This window comes from Larus michahellis, chromosome 8 (assembly GCF_964199755.1).
Source record: "Larus michahellis chromosome 8, bLarMic1.1, whole genome shotgun sequence".
Lineage (NCBI taxonomy): Eukaryota > Metazoa > Chordata > Aves > Charadriiformes > Laridae > Larus > Larus michahellis.
This window is the reverse complement of record NC_133903.1, coordinates 18,136,996-18,152,952: the sequence shown is the minus strand read 5'-3', so window position 1 is coordinate 18,152,952 and position 15,957 is coordinate 18,136,996. Positions and strand designations below refer to the sequence as shown.

The window sequence follows — 15,957 nt, the reverse complement described above, 5'->3', positions numbered from 1 at the left end:
CCTGATGTGTTTGCTGCAGTTGCAGACACAGCCTTGTTCCCTTCAGCCCTAGGGCTGGCTGGGTCGCTTGTATCCATTCAGTACCAGGACAAAACCCGGCTTTTAATAAGAATTTAAAATACCGATTGATGTATTCATCAAAAGATTTTGCAAATGCCATAACGCAGGCATCTGAAACACCTAACACTTACTGCAACTCAGCACTCCCGCTGGAAGCGGTGAGCCCCGCCGTCAGCTCAGGTATGCAGTCGCTGCGGCCGGACACGCTACAGCCAGTCCCGCGTTTCGAAACGCATTTTACTGGCTCAGGCTTCTTTATTTAATACCTGAAATGTTGATACTGTGAACCAAACAATGCAAGGAACAGAGCTCTTAAGAGTCTTAAGGACTAAAATTGACAAAATTTGTCAAACATTCCTGCATGCTGTTAGCTTTAATCTTCTTCTAACACGTTTGTGATGATTCTTACGTTGAATTACTTATCTTTTGGGAGGCTAAATTGGAATGTGAAACGCATTGGCTTTTAATGATACCAACTTCCACTTCCAAGCTATTAGTTACGTATAAGTTAAATGGGCATTACTTTTTATTTTAGCAAGCACTGTCTTACTTTCTCTCCCTTGCGGCTGTCTTCATTTTTATTTATTGAAGGCTTGATTTTTCTCAGCCAAAAAAAAAACCCCAACCATTCTTGAAGAGCGCACGGGCGAGATGCAGAGTGCTTTTGTAACGTCTTACGTGAGAACCGATGTACTTCGTTACGGGACTGGGAGGTTCTGGGAGGAGCTGTACATTTCTGTATCTTGGAAATAAAGAAAAAAAAAAAAGCAGTTTTAAAGAATGTGTCTGATTGTTTCATCCAACTGTGCAAATTGTGGTAAACGCTGAAAATTTAAGCGTGTGTGATGCTCTTTGCCCATAGAACTAGAGGTAAGCCTGGCTTGGATTCAGTTATTTCTGTTTTTTAACTAAAATGTTCTTTAATTTTTCCGTGTAGAACCAGCATTTGTTGTTTATTTTCATGCCAGAGTAGGCGGCTACAACGCATCACCCTGCAACATCCTTATTTCAAATAAAAGGGTTCGAATGGCCAACTGGGATTACCTGGGAAAGGATCGCGGCTTCCTTCTGCAACTGGCTGTCAAGAATCTGAGTTTCAGGCAGTTATTAGTAACAGACTTTATTCAGTGTTCTGTAAATAATAGAAAAATAGAATCTTCCATTTACAGGTTGATTTGATGCCAACAGCAGCACAAAAATTACACGCCCTTTACTTGGAGAGATAAAAACGGAGTGCATAAAAATGTTAACGTTCAGGCTCAGACAGGTTCTAACCCCCCCTTTGCAGCATCAAAGCAGCACATTAAAGGCTCATTTTCCCTCCCGTGGAAGCAAACTCAAATATGTTTTTGTTTGTTTTTAAAACGTGTTGTGTGAGGATGTGTTCTAGTCAAACGCCCGCTTTCCAGCTGAGATGTTTGGGATCTTGGGTTGTTTGAAGTACTGAGGGCGGCCCGGCTCGCTGCCGGCAGTGGCTCCCGAGGAGGAGGAGGAGGAAGGGCAGGGGCGGCTGCACGGGATGTCCCGGGGCTGGGGCAGGACGAGCCTAGTCCCACCATCAGGCTGCCCTGCTCCAGGCTGTGGTACCTCTGTGGCAGCCCACGCAGCTGGGCACAGCACGCCAGTTTCTGCCAGGTACAAAAGAATGCAAGAATTAATTTATTTAATTATTACTTTTTTTTAAACTGAAAAAGCTTTTTACAGTGCTGTACTGTATCACAAATGCACTCCCAGGACTGAGTGACTCTGGCCCTGCAGTCAGCGCAGGCTAGGTGAGGAAAAGTCCCAGTCTGAGCCCACCACTGTGGCCAGGAGGAGCAGGGCTGGGGTTTCATTGTGTGCTGTCACCTGTTTCAACACTTTCAAACAACTTTCTTCAGGTTTATGATAAAAATTTGAGCTTACCAGGGAAGGACAGACAGTTATAGGCTCACACCATCCTTAAGCCGAGCTTTATGCTACGGGCAATTTATCTTGCATCTTAAAAATATTCACCGCTCAGGTGAGAAAGGACCTTTCTGAAGTGCCTCTGGCTTCCGTTCCTCACCTGTTCCCCTCAAGCATTGGAGGGAACCAGTCCATTTCCCTTCCTGCTGTGGAATTCCCTTATCCAGCTGGGGCTGTGGCAGCTGGCCCATGGCTTGTGCCCTGCGTCCTCTCATGGCAACTAATCACCCAGCCTTGTTTGCTCCGGCTGGAGCGGCAGAAGGGAGGGAAGCTGGCCGTGTCCTCAGCCGGGCTGGGCCAGAAATGAGGGGGTTTCTGGGGCTGCGGAATCTTGCTGCTGCACCTGTGTCAGCAGTGTCACGCTCCGGGTCTGAGGAACCCCTGCCCCGGTCGGTGCTGAGGGGCAGCATGAGGTGCGGGGTGAAATACCTCCTCTCTCCTCAGCTGGGGCTCTGAAGAAGCGCCTGGCTCTGGTCCTGAGTGTCTTCTATCTCGCAGGCGGCAGAGGTGGAGGCGTGACTGGCTTCCCCGTTCATCTCCCTCAGTGGGTGGTAGAGGTAGTCACCCCCCTCCTGGTGCCTCTCTGACCTGGCCTTGAGAAAAAGGCCCACGTTTCCCATGGCGCTGAACACCAGAAGCAGAACCAAGACAGAGGTCGTGGAGATCCAGGTTTTTCTGTCAGACGAGAAAAATCCACATAAGCAACATCTCTCGACCTGCTTTCATGCGTCCCCAACGCGCTAACGACTTCTCCGGGTTCGTACTCCCTTCCGCCACCACAAGCTTGCGGTTCTGCTGGCAGGCAGGTGAGACCGTGCTCTGTGAAAGCCTTTGAAGGGCTGCTCCGGCAGTAGAGCACAGGGATTATTTTTTTTTTAGGTTTCTGCTCGGTGAACAAGCGGCCAGCGGGGCCTGCTGGGGGGCTGCAGCTTCCCCAACACCGCAGAAGCCGCGCTCTGGCGTTAGAACTGCCCTCGTCCCTCTCTTGCTCATACAGTGCATCAGTGGGAGAGTAAGAGCGGCTCCTGTTTAAGCTGCAGAGCGCCAGGCTCAGAGCACGAGCTCTCGCTGCCGGGGGGCTCAGCCTGTCCTCGTCCTTCCCGCCTCACGAGCTGCCGGTGGTGTGAGCGAGTCAGACCACAGATGCTTTGGACAAGCAGCGGGTCCCCAACCTTCCCTGAGCCGCGGCCCTGGCAGGCAGGAGGCGGCGCGAACAACTCCATCGGTGAGCGAGGAGGGCAGGGGCTCGCTGTGTGGGCGTATACGCGCGTGTATGACGAGTGTTTCGCACTTACTCTGACAGAGAGAACTTTCCTTTGCTCTTTCCCTTATTCTGGGAAGCCAAACACCGCCCGGCTGGAAAACAAAAGAATAGAGGGAAGAAAGGCAGCGGTGGGGAGGAAGGTGTAAAACCGCACTGAAAAAGAGCGAGCTGGGGTAAGGTGGTAACCGAGCAAACAGAACATTATGCGCCAAAGCTGCTCTTCCAACGTTTGTTTAAAAGCACAAGCCTTGTGTTCAGAGGTACCTTTGTTTAACTGCTCCTGCACTGCCCGGTGGTAGGTGATGTTGCAGCTGCCCGTCTCCCGGTCGCAGGGACACGTGTGTTCACACGCGCACTCCTCCTGGCAGTTCGGCCCATACCAGCCCACGGGACACTCTGGGGAATCCATTACAGAGAATCTGTCACTGTTAAAGCTCCACTTGCTTTGAAACCCACCCCACCCCACCCCCAGTCTATCACTGCAGCTCCCCTGCCCCCAGCTCAACAGTGACCGGCTCAGTGCCGGGAAGGGTGGGCACACTCAGAGCTGCAGGAGAGGCTCAGGCCTCACCTACGTCTCACTGGGGTGTTGGTGTCGCACAGCAGCCTCTGCCCTTCTTGCTTCCCAGGCGTTTTTTTTTTCTCCCTGCCACACCTGAGCTACGGCCCTGCAGTTTGGCTCAGAAGCAAAGATGGAGGGGGGGTGGAATCGGCAGCCGATTCCTAAAGAGAAGTGAGTACTCGTGTTCGAGCACCAGCACACAGCGGGCTCTGTCTGTGCTGGGCAGCCGAGGCCCCGGGTTTCCTGCAGCCTGAGAAAGCCGTCCTGCCTGCCCACCCTGCCTCCTCCTGCCCGAACGCACCAAACTGTGAGTTAACTGCTGTGATTTCCTTTACTTCGCAGAGAAGATTTTGTAAAACGGTTTGGGGCTGGCGGAGAGTTGGGAGGCTGAGAACAAAGCATCACTACCCGTGCACACGCGAAGTTTACACCCACGCTGTAATTAACTTTCCTATCAGCAGCGCAGGCCCTTCAGTCAGATACATGGGGGCTCGGGTCCTTCAGAAAAGCCAGAGGGGTTCCACAACCGAGACCAGCGCTAGCTCTGGTGGCACCAGCACAGGCACAGCCGGAGTTTGAAGGCTGTCAGCCAGAACGGCCCTTTGGAGCATTTCACAGTCGCTGACTTGGGTCACCCGAAGCCTGGGCTACAGGCAGCGCCTGGGGCAGCACCCTCACGTGAAGGACGTTGGAGTATTCGTGTTCTACGCTCATGCGCATACAACACAGTTCTTTGGGGCAGAGACTACACAGGGATCCACAATTTTCTTAAAGATGAAGAAAACCGCTCTTTCTTCTCTGCTCCCATTTCTTTTTAGCCAATTTGGGTTGGGCAGCAGGCCCTCAAGAGCGGGCAGGTTGTGCTCCAGCTGTGAATCAGGTCTGAGCCTGCCTGGCAGAACTCAGGCTCGCTCTGCCTACAAGAGGTGGCTCCAAGGTGACACAAAATCCCCTCCCCAGCCCAGGCTGTTATCCAGTGCAGCCCTTACCTTGCTCGCAGCTGGTGCCGTAGTACCCAGCTGGGCAGGAGCAGGCTCCGTGCACGGGGTCGCACGAGCCGCCGTTCTGGCACAGGCATTTCTGGGTGCAAGCGTCCCCATAGAAACCGCTAGCACAAGCTACAGGAGACAAGCAGAGATCCCGTCAGGCTCCTGGTTACAGAAGCAGCAATCCCACCCCACGCGTGGCCCCACGGAGCAGTCACTGGCACGGGGTGTGCTCTGGGAACAGAAGCTGAGTCCCTGAACAAGGAGCAACGGCTTCGAGTGCTTCGCACCAAGCCAATCTTAAGATGCTCAGGCTGCAATTAACCTCAGGCTGACAAAAAAGAGCAGCGCGTTGTGTAGCCTTTCCCTTCGCTGCTCCCTCCCGGGGAGCCGCCACCACTGCAGGCAGTGGTTCGCACGATCCCGTTGCTGGCTACGAGGAAGGGGAGTGGGAGTCAGCATTACCTTCGCTGCAGTTGCTGCCAGTCCAGCCGGCATCACACAGGCATCCAGCTGCGCAAACACACACAAACGGGCATTAACAACAGCAGAGAAAGACTTAGAAATAGCAGGAACTTAAAATTAGGAGCCTCTGCCTCTTGGGGTGCCCTCTTAACTACCCCTGCCTCTGCCAGGGAACCCGCAGAAGGGAAATCCTGAACTCACACGCAGGTTGGAATCAACCACCCACCCACGGCAGCGGCCAAACATGGGGGAACCTTCTGCTGAGTGGATTTTGAGACATTAGCCCTGGGTCAGCTGTTAGCGACACCTGTACCCTCTGAGCTCTGCCCAGCCACTTCACTGGTGCAAACTGGGCTGCGAGGTCCATCAGGGAGGTAGCACAGGCCCAGGAAAACAGGACTGAGCAGGCAGAGAAGAGCAGAAGCTGGGGGGGTGTGCTACATTATGGCAGTCCCTAGAGTCAGAACAAGTTTACACAAGAGTAGCAGTCGCTCGTTTGTAAAAATCATGAAGCAGGAGCACCAAGAAGGAGCAATGTGGAGCGGGGACAGAACTCGGCTGCTTTGTCACACAGCGTAATCCACTGCCCTTCCCGTCAGCGGGTTTACAAACAAACCCGGAGCACCACCCCAGGGGGCAGAAAGGGAAACTTAGATGCGGAGTATAAAGTGGAGCCATGGGACGAGGGGGAGCGGTTTTAAATTGAAAGAGGGGAGACTGAGATGAGATCTCAGGCAGAAATTCTTGGCTGTGAGGGTGGTGAGCCCCTGGCCCAGGTTGCCCAGAGAAGCTGTGGCTGCCCCATCCCTGGAGGTGTTCAAGGGCAGGTTGGACGGGGCTTGGAGCAACGTGGTGTGGTGGGAGGTGTCCCTGCCCAGGGCAGGGGGTAGCCTGGTGGGTGATCTTTAAGGTCCCTTCCAACCCAAACCGTTCTGGGATTCTATGATGAGTGACATCCAATTACAGGTCCAAGTTTCCAGACATAAGACCCAGCCTAGCCCTGCTGCCTGCTAAAGTCGGCGTGTTCTGCCCACCTCCACTGCTGCTTCAGACGTTGGGGGAAAGGTGGGGAGCAGCTCTGTACAGCCAGCAGGTAAGAGACGGGCTGAGGCGCCCAGCACCATCTGGCTCCCAGAGCCAGGGCATGGGCTGGCCAGACAATCAGCACCTCCGGCCCGAAAGGGCTGGGCCCCGGGGCTGGGAGGCCTCGCCGAAGTCAGCAAAGGAAGCAGCTACTGCTGGTGCCAGTTCATGTGAGCTACGCTCCGTCACACCAGGGTGGGAAAGGACTCCGAGAACCAGCCGGGACTGCACACAGTGGTGCGCCGAGGCCCTGCCGCGGTGCCTGGCAGGCAGGTAAGCGACACTCTCCACGTATGTACTGCCCCGGTCCGTGCTTCCCCTGGAGCCACCCATGGGCCCCCACCCGTGTGTTAGAAGCCTTTGCCCACCACAGGGACTCACAGTCGGTGCAGACGCCGCGCAGGCTGCAGTTGGAAGGGCCGCAGTCCAAGATGTCGCAGGCTGGGCCTCTCCAGAAGCCCCCAGCGCAGCGGCACTCCCCTTCCACGCAGTCCCCGTGGCCGCTGCAGTCCGCGGGCTCGCAGGCAGGCTCGTGGATGCACATGATGGTCGAGATGCTCCGAGGGCAACGCCACATGCTGTCAAAGGAGCTGGGGACAGAAGACAGGTCCCGTAAGGCGTGCAAGCACCGTGCTGCTCCCAGGCCCACATGAAACCGGTTGATACAACCCACAAATTTTCATCCTGATTCACAGTGGCCAAGGAGTACATTAATAATGGGAAAACACAGACTAAAACTAGATTTGAGTCAATGTTTTAACAAAGTGGTAACTCCTGTTGGAGTCGTTTCAAACAGGGAATCACAGAAAGCTGCTCCCTTGAAGCAGTCCTGGCCTCCCTAACTTTGGCGTTCAACACGCCTTTTCTTGAACACTATTTGCTTTGCTATAAGGGACATCACTGCAGTTATAGCAACGCTTGGCTTTCAGCCATCAGACTGCAAACTGCGTTTTAAATCCCTTCATGTTTACAGTCAGAAATGACTAAAAAGCTGAATTTTAAGTAAAATATTCTTTAGGTACCCTCGTGTGAGGCAGGGCAGGGTCTCTACGTCAGCGTTTCTCTTCCCCAACACTATGCTGTTGACAGATCTCTGCTAACTCCCGTGAACGTGCAGCTCGGAATCTCCTTGTCTAAGAGCTGCTTCCATATCTGATTCCCACATCAGGCCACTCGGTCATGTCAAACAGCTTTACGGCATGCCTGCAAGCAGCTAAACTTTAATCCCGGATGGAAAAAATATGTAGTTACTAAACCACTTTAAATTTTAGAGCCGCTCTCTCCCTCAAAACTCGTCACTTGCCTTTACGTTGTGAACCCCCAGCGCTGGCGAGTGACCGCCCTGCAGAGCAGAGGGGTAGGACTGAGCCCTGCACGCTGTTGGGAGCTGCACGGTTACTTGTGCAGCCAGCACCTACCAGTGCTCGGACGGGTAACTTGCCAGGGTCCCATTTAAGACCAGCGTCGCAGACCCTCCACCATCCAGGTTGATAGCATTGATGATTCCCTGCTTCTTCAGAAACTCAGCCATTTCCCAGAGGTTGACCCTGCAAAAGCAAACACTTCGTTGCTCCTTCGTGCTATTTGATTTCAATGAAACCGGTATCCTGGAAGCTTGGTCCCTCTCCTCAGCGGGAGCGGGGAAGCTCTCCCATCCCTCTCCCATCCCCTCATCCATCAGGCAGCCAACTCGCTGCCGGGAGGCTGCATTAGCATCACAAAGCCATCGAACAGCAGTGTCTTCAACTGACCTCCTGAGCTCTGCAAGTCTCTGCCTTAAAACATATCACAGGCAGCCGCAGAGTCCCTCAAGTCCCAGGGACCGATCTTGTACTGCCCCAAGACCTCGCCAGAGCCCTGGCCTTACCCTCTGGATTCTGTCTGTCCGTCCACATGAACCAAGACCAGCTGCCCCTGGCTGTCGTGTCCAACCGCAGTCCTGGCTGATATCACATTGATGAACTTGTCGAAAGTTCCTGCGCAGGAGAGGGAATAATTCACGCACCAGCTGGGTGACAGAACTGGCCATTTAGACCCAACTGCCTGCAAAACAGCTCCCAGCAAGGAGCTCCTCTAAACTGAAACACAATGAGAACGGAGCCCAGGCTCCTCTTGTTCGTCCAAGCCCATCCAGGAACAACGTTCCCAGAAGCGCTCTTGTTAAGTTGTTGACTGGCACAGGGACAAAGAAGGGGAGTCACAAGCCCTTAGTTTTAAGCTCCCGTAAGAGGCATCTGCTTGGAGTTCCTCTGGACAAGTATTAATACCAACCATGCCACCGCTATTTACAGTCCTCAGGAAATTCTCTTGAAGGGCCCTGAAGAGGCGAGCGCAGCCTCATCTTGCAGGCGGCCCATTTCTTGTACTGGACCTGCCGCGGACTTGGGGTAAAGCAGCACAGAAGAAATTCGGACCTCTTAAGTAAGTAGCAAACCGCAACTAGGCAACATACTTCTCATTGCTACCCCCTCCTTCCAATAGCCCCATCAGAAGGACAACCTGTACCCAGGCTGAACGCAGGCTTTACAATATTTACCTGTGGTTTGAATGTCACCACACTCAGCCACTTGACTCTGACTGATGTAAACTTCTCCATCTCTTAGGAGCCAAACTACCCCACTCACAAGCTGCACAAAAGGGTTTGCTTGATCCAAGACATCTTCCTCAGACAGGTAACTAGGAAAGAGAGAGCGGGAGGGGTTACCCACGGCCACAGCAGTGTCGTGGAAAAGCTTCTCCTGCTGCCAGCAGGCTCCAGAAGCAGGGAGGCGGGGAGAAGGTGGCTGGATGAAAGCTAGCTACAGCCAAAAGTAGAGGCCAACCAGTGCAAAACACCGATTCAGCAGCCAGAGTGGGCCCTGTTCTCTGTCATTCTGCACAAAGCCACCATTAATGACGGTCCCAGGCCACTGTGCATCAAACAGCTCCTGCCAACAACGTGGCCGGTGGACCTGGGCCAGGACAAGAAGGGCAGAAAGCATCTGGCGGAACATGAGGGCAGAGCCATTGCCAAATGCTCAGGGATCTGTGGAAGCAGCTGTAACATCTCGCTGTCCGTCAGCTTCCATTCTGCAAATGGTGACACCAAACAGCTTTTGAGAGGGTTTTGAGCAACAGGACGCAGTCTGCCTACGGCTGCACGGAGGGGAAGGCACTGCTGGATGCTACCTGCTCCCCGCCGCCTGGGAAAGAGCGTCCCCTGCTCTTCCAGACAGCAAAACCTTTCACTGAACAGACAGTAAATGGACTCTTCAGCAACCACTTCCGTGATGGGGTGTTGTGTGTCACTGAGGGGTGCTTCCCAAGGGATATTCTTCTCTCAAGAATTAGGGTGCTGGGTAACATCAGAACCTGATGCTTGGTGACGTTTGCAGCTGACAGGAGAAGACAAAGCAGCAAAAGGTCAGGGCTCAGCAGCTGCGCTTTCGCTCTAAGCTCTGCTTGTGGTTTTTGGTTTAAAACCGATTGCTCTACGTGCTCCAGTCATGGCTTGTGGGAGCTGGGTGCTCAGCTTTGAGGTTTTTTGTATCCATGATTGCAGCCAAACAAAGCTTCACGCTTTGGAGAAAAGTGTAATTGAAAATACCTGAAAACATGCAAAAAGAAATCCCTTTACTTGTGAGAAGGGGAACACAAAGACAGACAAACTGAACGCAGCTTTTCTGAAAGTGGATCAAATTGGACAACAGCTTGAGCACGGACTCATCAACGGCCAGCTTTGAAAGCCTGCAATTATCCATCGCCAGTCCAGGTGGCAGAGGCAGCACGTTTGGGGCAACACCATGCCCTGGTGCGCCATCCTGCTGGTTATGACAGCGAGACAGGGTCTAGCACAAACTGCTTTCCCGCTGCCCTGACAGTCCATATTATTTACACCAAAACTATTTCTAGCGTCATGTTTTGGAGGCCACAAAGACACTGAGCAGACAACAACTGGCGCAGTGTGTCACACAACTCCACGTAACACGGGTAATCCTGGCAGGGCAGGAGAGCAGCGGGGCAGAGCTGAGACTGAGGACTCAATAGTGACCTTGCAGTTGCTGCTGGTCCCCCCGACAGAAGCCTCCTTACTGAAGTGGACACGTCACCAACTCCGCCAGCCCCTCCGGCACATAAATTAAGGCCGTGATTCTCAGGGCTGCTGCGAACGGCTGCACGCTAAAGCCCCAGCTTGGTACAGCCAGTTTGGCTTTGCAGGGACCCTTGCTGAGGTCGGAGTGCACATGGGAGTGGGCTAACAGAAGGGTGGAGACTGTCAGCCAACTGATTCAGTGGTTTCCAAACTGCTTCTGTTTTCTGCAACCACCAGAAGGACCCCTGGGAACCCTTCTAGGACCTTTAGGGTGCCCGTGGCTGCAGGGGAAGGGCAGCTACCAGGGGCCTTTACTTCCAGCAAGCACTAACACTCCCTCAGTCAGCTGTTCCTCATCAAAGGGTGCTTTGAGCCTTTGTCTCCAGCTCATTAGGGAACGTCACACCCCCTTTCACCCGCTTGCCAGGAAGAGACCCATATAACCGCCAGGCTGAGACCACAGCTCCCAGCAGCTGAGACGCCACGACTTGTGCAGTGGAGAGCTGGAAATTCTGCAGAGGGCAGTGTCTGTGGTCAGCTGTGGTGACACACCACAGGACACAGCCTCCAGCACCTTCCTCAACTACACCCAGCATGGCAGACACCCCCGTGCAGCCTGAGCTGTGGAGGAAGAAGGTAGCACTCCTGCACTCAGGCTGCCGTGATACCCGGTGCCTCTTGCTGAAGCTGGGGCCAAAGGAAACAGCGTCCTAGTGTGTGCTGGCTGAAGAGATGCGCTGCCAAGACAAGGAGCTACAGCAGCTCTGCAGGGAGGATGAGAAAGAGATGGAGAGATCTTCCCTAACAGCCTGCAGAAACAAAACCCTGAACCCTGCGAAGCCCAGAAGGAGCACCCAGGGTCTGCTCCCTGGGGTGGCAAATCCTGTGATGGTGAAGGCTGGAAGTTTGAGCTCTGGCACCAGAAGGGAGCTCTTCCTCCACCCGGGTTCGGTGCCCTGGCAGCAGGTAAGGGGCTGGGAGCTCTGTGCCAGTGGAGCCTGAACCCCACAGCAGCCCCAGAGGGGGTGGGTGAGTGATGGGGGAAGCTCCCTGCTGTGGGGGACAGAGGCCCCCCTGCTAACCTGTCTAGGGAGGTCTGCTGGGATCTGGGATGTGGGGTGACTGCTGAGGCTTCTCCAGCCCTCAGGCTACTATCCCCTGCCGCCCAGGTGGTCCTCCCCTCAATCCTGCTGGTGAGGAGAAAGGGTTTGAGAGGCAGTGGATGGATTCCGTGGGTCAATATGCAGTAGCACCACTCATGTTGACCACAGGAATATGGTTTTACAGGGCTAGAACCCTCCCTGAGGACTGCGTGGCAGAGGTGGCTTCCACACGACCAAGGGAAGCAAAAGTAACTTGTGCCAAGAGGCAATGTGGTGAGGAGAGCTTTAAACCAGGGATGACACAGCAGGGAAATAATCACCCACAGGCAAGTGAGGAAGTGGCAGACCAGGCTGGCAAGCGAAGGTTGCAGGGTGACCTGGACAAGAGAACCTGAAACAGCAACAAAATACAAACAAAAGGAGAGCACACAAATAAGGAAGTGGTGAGAGGACTTGCAGGGAAGCTCTCACCCTCTCCCTGGAAAAACAGAGTGGGTGCCTACGGGAAGTTGTACAGCAACACAAGCAAGCAGCGTAGGCACAAAAAGGAGGTATCTGAGATCTGTGCAGCTGCAGGGCTACAACCTCACTGGGATTAGGCAGATGTGGCAGATAGTGCGTGCGACTGGAGTGCTGCAAAGGATAGATACAGATCTTTAGGAAGAGTCTGTAGCCAGGAAATGCGGTGGAAGAAGTGGGGAGCAGTTACCCTTTACATGAGAGCAGCAGGAACGCCTGGAGCTCTGCCTGGGCATGGACCATAAGCTCCTGAGGGCTTATGGATCAGCGTTAGAGCTCAGGCACATCAACGTGGGTGACACCATGGTGGGTGTCTGCCATAGGTTGCCTGGGTGGGAAATGGTAGATAGGACCTTCTTCAGAAAACTGGAAAAAGCCTCGTGGTCACAGGCCCTGGCACTTAAGGGGGACTTTAATCATCCTGGTATCTACTGAAAGGGCAACGCAACAGAGCACAGGCAATCCAGCAGATGCCTCGATTTTCTACTGAACAGTAACTGAACATAAGACAATTTTTTTTATTTTTTTTTTACCGTGAAGGGTGGTCAATCACAGGAACAGGTTTATCCAGAGAGGTTGTGGAGTCTCCATCCTTGGAGATGTTCAAAACTCAACTGGACGTGGCCCTGAGCAACCTGCTCCAGCTAACCCCACGCTGAGCACAGTGTTGGATGAGGCACCTCCAGAGGTCCCTTCCAACCGCAGGATTTCTGTCCTCTAGCCAGAGCAGTTATGTAGTTCATGCTGCCTCTCCTCTGTGGGGAAGACAGAGACCTCTTCACCTTCTACTATAACCAAGCGTGCCTGCTGCATGTTGGGAGAGAAGACACAGGGACCTAAGCAGCTAGAGGTTGCCCAGCTTTTCTTCATCCTAGGGAAAAAAAAGCCAATGCCCAGAGAGATAGCTCAGTGGGGTACAGCTAGGACATCCCTAACTTCAGCATTCGAAGCATGTTTCCACCCTAACTGGGAGAGAAGGCAGTGCCTCCTGCCTCAGTGATTCCTACCGCTCTTCAGAGAGGAGAGGGTGCTCTCCAAACATCTCCCAAGCTCTTACCCAAACACCATGGTGCCATCCTTCCGGATGCCAAACTGAGCGTTTTGCAGGCCTCCAGAGTTTCTCACCAGCTTTCCATTGCTCACAACGTTCCCAAGGCACTCTCCGGTTTCCATGTTGAAGTACCCACCGTTCTGGGCCACCAGACACTTCCCAAGCCTTGCAGTCTCTTCCACGGTGGCTCTGCGTTGAGCCTGGCAGCCTCCCGTGCCGCCCGGCTCTAGCACAGAGAAGGTCCTCAGGGGGTTCCTCACAAAAGTGAAGTGGCCATAGACCACCTTGCGGTCCTCGCCATCCGGGGGAATGTAAGAAACAAACGTTCTGGTGGTAGCCACTGGGCTGCCTGTCCTGTTGTCACTGGGCCAAGCTTCATGTGTTACATTGCCGTACTTGAGGGGCTGACAGTCTCTGATGTGCCTGTGGTTGTGCCGAGGGCCATGCCGGGACGGGAAATAGGGCTGCAGCAGCGGGTCACTGGGCAGGCTCCTGCAAGGAGATGATCCAGTTGCTTCAAGGTTGCCCTGGCAGAGCATGTCTGCTGCCCTGCTGTGACAGTGTGCTCCCCCCCTCAGGGCCCATCCTGACCTCTATCTCCCACAACCCTGCCCAAGCAATAACACCCATGGTAGCCACAAGGGCTGCATCTGGTCGTGATGGCTCCATTCAGCTCAGTGTGGTTCTGGGGAGACAGATAACAATACAATAGCCAAGGACTAACTTGAGCAATGCTGGTACTGTGGCCGATATACAAATATGACTATAGGTCAATCATCTCACCCCCACAAGTCGTGCACAGCCCATGAGCCACTGGAGCTCTCCTGCACGGCAGTGGCTGCACCCCCAGAATCCCTACCCTTTAGTAGGGATGCCGCTCACAGTTACTCCTCAAGATTCAGAGATTCCTTGCCACAACAGATCCTCGGTAAGTGACTAACAGCATGCTAAACTTTGAAATCTGAGCTAAGTGACAGAAATAATTGATTGTGCGTATATCATCCTTTAGACGTAAACCCTTGACCGAGTCTGGGACCAGGACTGGATCCAGCCGCACCCGGACTCCTCTCTGAGGAGTTTATAAAGCCAGGGGGTCTCTGAACCTCGACTCAAGGGGAGGGTCTCCCTGCCAGCTCTGTCTGACCCTGCCCGCCATGCAGCAGAGAACCAGGTGTGCCGTGCCATCCAGTCCTGTTAAACCACTGCCGCGCATCAGACTTTGTTAAATCAATGTTTTATATTGATAAAAGTATCGCTGCTTCTCTCTACGACTGAAGCACATCGCGACACCCGTGCGGTGGGAGGGCAGCAGCCGGGCCCGGGGTTCGGGAGGCCCCACCGCATCCCGGGCCCCCGCGTCCCCCCTGCCCCCGGGGCATCCCCGGTACCGCTGTGACCCACCGCGCCTTAAGGGGGGCCGTCCCGCCCAGTCCCCGCACCACCCGCCCGACCTCAGGGCACTGGGGCCCGGCGGCGCCCGACCACAGCCCCAGGCGATGATCGGCGCTACCGGCCGGGAAGGGACCCCTCTTCCCCCCGCCACCCGGTGCCCGCCCGTCCGCGGACGGCAGGGCTGTCACCGCCCCGGTCACCCGCGCGGACACTCACCCGGCGCCCCGCGCCGCCTGCAGCCAGCCCAGCACCGCCAGCGCGGCGGCCACCACCGCCCGCCCCACCGGCCCCGGCCGCCACCGCCCGCGGCCCCGGCTCGCGGCCCCCGCCTCCCCGCACGCCGCCATCTTGGCGGGCGCTCGGCGGGCGGCCGCCCGTAGCGCCCCCTGCCGGCCGGCGGCGGCGCAGCCCCGCGGCCGGTTCCCGTCAGGGCCCCAGCGAGCTAGGGCGGCGTTTATGATTAGAAAGATGGAAAGAAATACTTTTAAAATGTGTCGTTTCGATAACGAGCTGTGGCCCGGCTGTGTATGGGCGACGCCGACGTGTCTGGGTCAGCTTTGGCCTCAGGGAGGACGGGCTCTCCCGTCGTCAGGGCCTGGCGTGCTCTCGTGGCCGCCTCACACGTGTCTCGGACAAGGAGGTAAACGTGGCCTGTACAGCCGCTACGTCTGCATCAGCCTCATGCAGAGTGTTAGGATTTCCCCCGTTTTCCAGAAGGGAAAAATAACTAATCTGGGGGGCAATGACGATACGTTCTGTCAGCCCCAGGCTTCCCGACTCACGTCAAGTGGCCTGGGTTCTGTGGTACACCCAGGCCGACAGAGTAAGGGCGAAAATGCTCAGAGAGCCTTACTTTACAAATCCGGGAATTTTCTCTTTCAAGAAATATCCCAGTCAAATACATGATTAAAAAAGGCAAGTCCTCCACTCCTGTATCTGCCTCTGAGGTCATTATTTTTTCTAACCAGATGCCGGACCCTGCATTTTCAGTAAAAATGTTCCTCATCTCCACAGTTCTATTTTGAATCAAAGAACTGTTTTGGTAAGAGGGGTAAGGGCACCTACTTTATTCGCTGTGTTTCATCTTTTTCAGGTGCTCAGCCCAGTCGCCTCCTCAAGCCGTGCTGGTGAAGTTTTGCGTTTCTTCCTCTTGACCTCGGAGCTAGCTCTGGGCGCTTTCAGCCGGGTTTCGGCTCGAGCACTGACCAGAGAAAAGAGTTGCTTTGGAAAGCCATAACCACCCAAAGAGCAACAGTAAAAGCAGGCACCCTTCGGTTTTCTACTAAATTCTAGGAGTTTAAATGGTAGAGGAAATTAATTGGAGAGGTTTTGCCGCAGTTTGCCGGCTAAGGGGATGTAAACGGGTGTTGTTTCAGTGTTTCCCCACTCTGTTCTGAGCCATACCCGTCACTGAGGAAAATACTGCCAGCGTGTCATCATATCAGACATGAAA

General features: G+C 54.5%; 1 protein-coding gene across 1 annotated transcript; it reads right to left on the bottom strand.

Moving 5' to 3' along the window:
• Positions 1-551: 551 nt before the first annotated feature.
• Positions 552-14,864, bottom strand: NAGPA (N-acetylglucosamine-1-phosphodiester alpha-N-acetylglucosaminidase). Its single transcript, XM_074598943.1, has 13 exons — positions 14,721-14,864; positions 13,119-13,604; positions 8,904-9,043; positions 8,235-8,343; positions 7,786-7,914; positions 6,749-6,957; positions 5,285-5,332; positions 4,823-4,951; positions 3,536-3,667; positions 3,303-3,363; positions 2,437-2,682; positions 1,105-1,688; positions 552-802 (listed from the first exon to the last, which is right to left on the bottom strand). Exons 1-11 carry the CDS (start codon positions 14,849-14,851, stop codon positions 2,448-2,450), a joined length of 1,809 nt encoding a protein of 602 aa, XP_074455044.1. The 5' UTR covers positions 14,852-14,864; the 3' UTR covers positions 552-802; positions 1,105-1,688; positions 2,437-2,447.
• Positions 14,865-15,957: the final 1,093 nt, after the last annotated feature.

What these genes read in the sequence shown, in the direction of transcription:
- NAGPA (XM_074598943.1), bottom strand. Translation starts at nt 14,851, where the DNA reads ATGGCGGCGTGCGGGGAGGCGGGGGCCGCGAGCCGGGGCCGCGGGCGG. An exon ending in GATGGCACCATGGTGTTTGG is followed by an intron (nt 9,044 to 13,118) that starts GTAAGAGCTTGG and finishes TCTCTTTCCTAG; the next exon opens with TTACCTGTCTGAGGAAGATG. An exon ending in GCAGGAGCAGTTAAACAAAG is followed by an intron (nt 3,364 to 3,535) that starts GTACCTCTGAAC and finishes TTTGTTTTCCAG; the next exon opens with CCGGGCGGTGTTTGGCTTCC.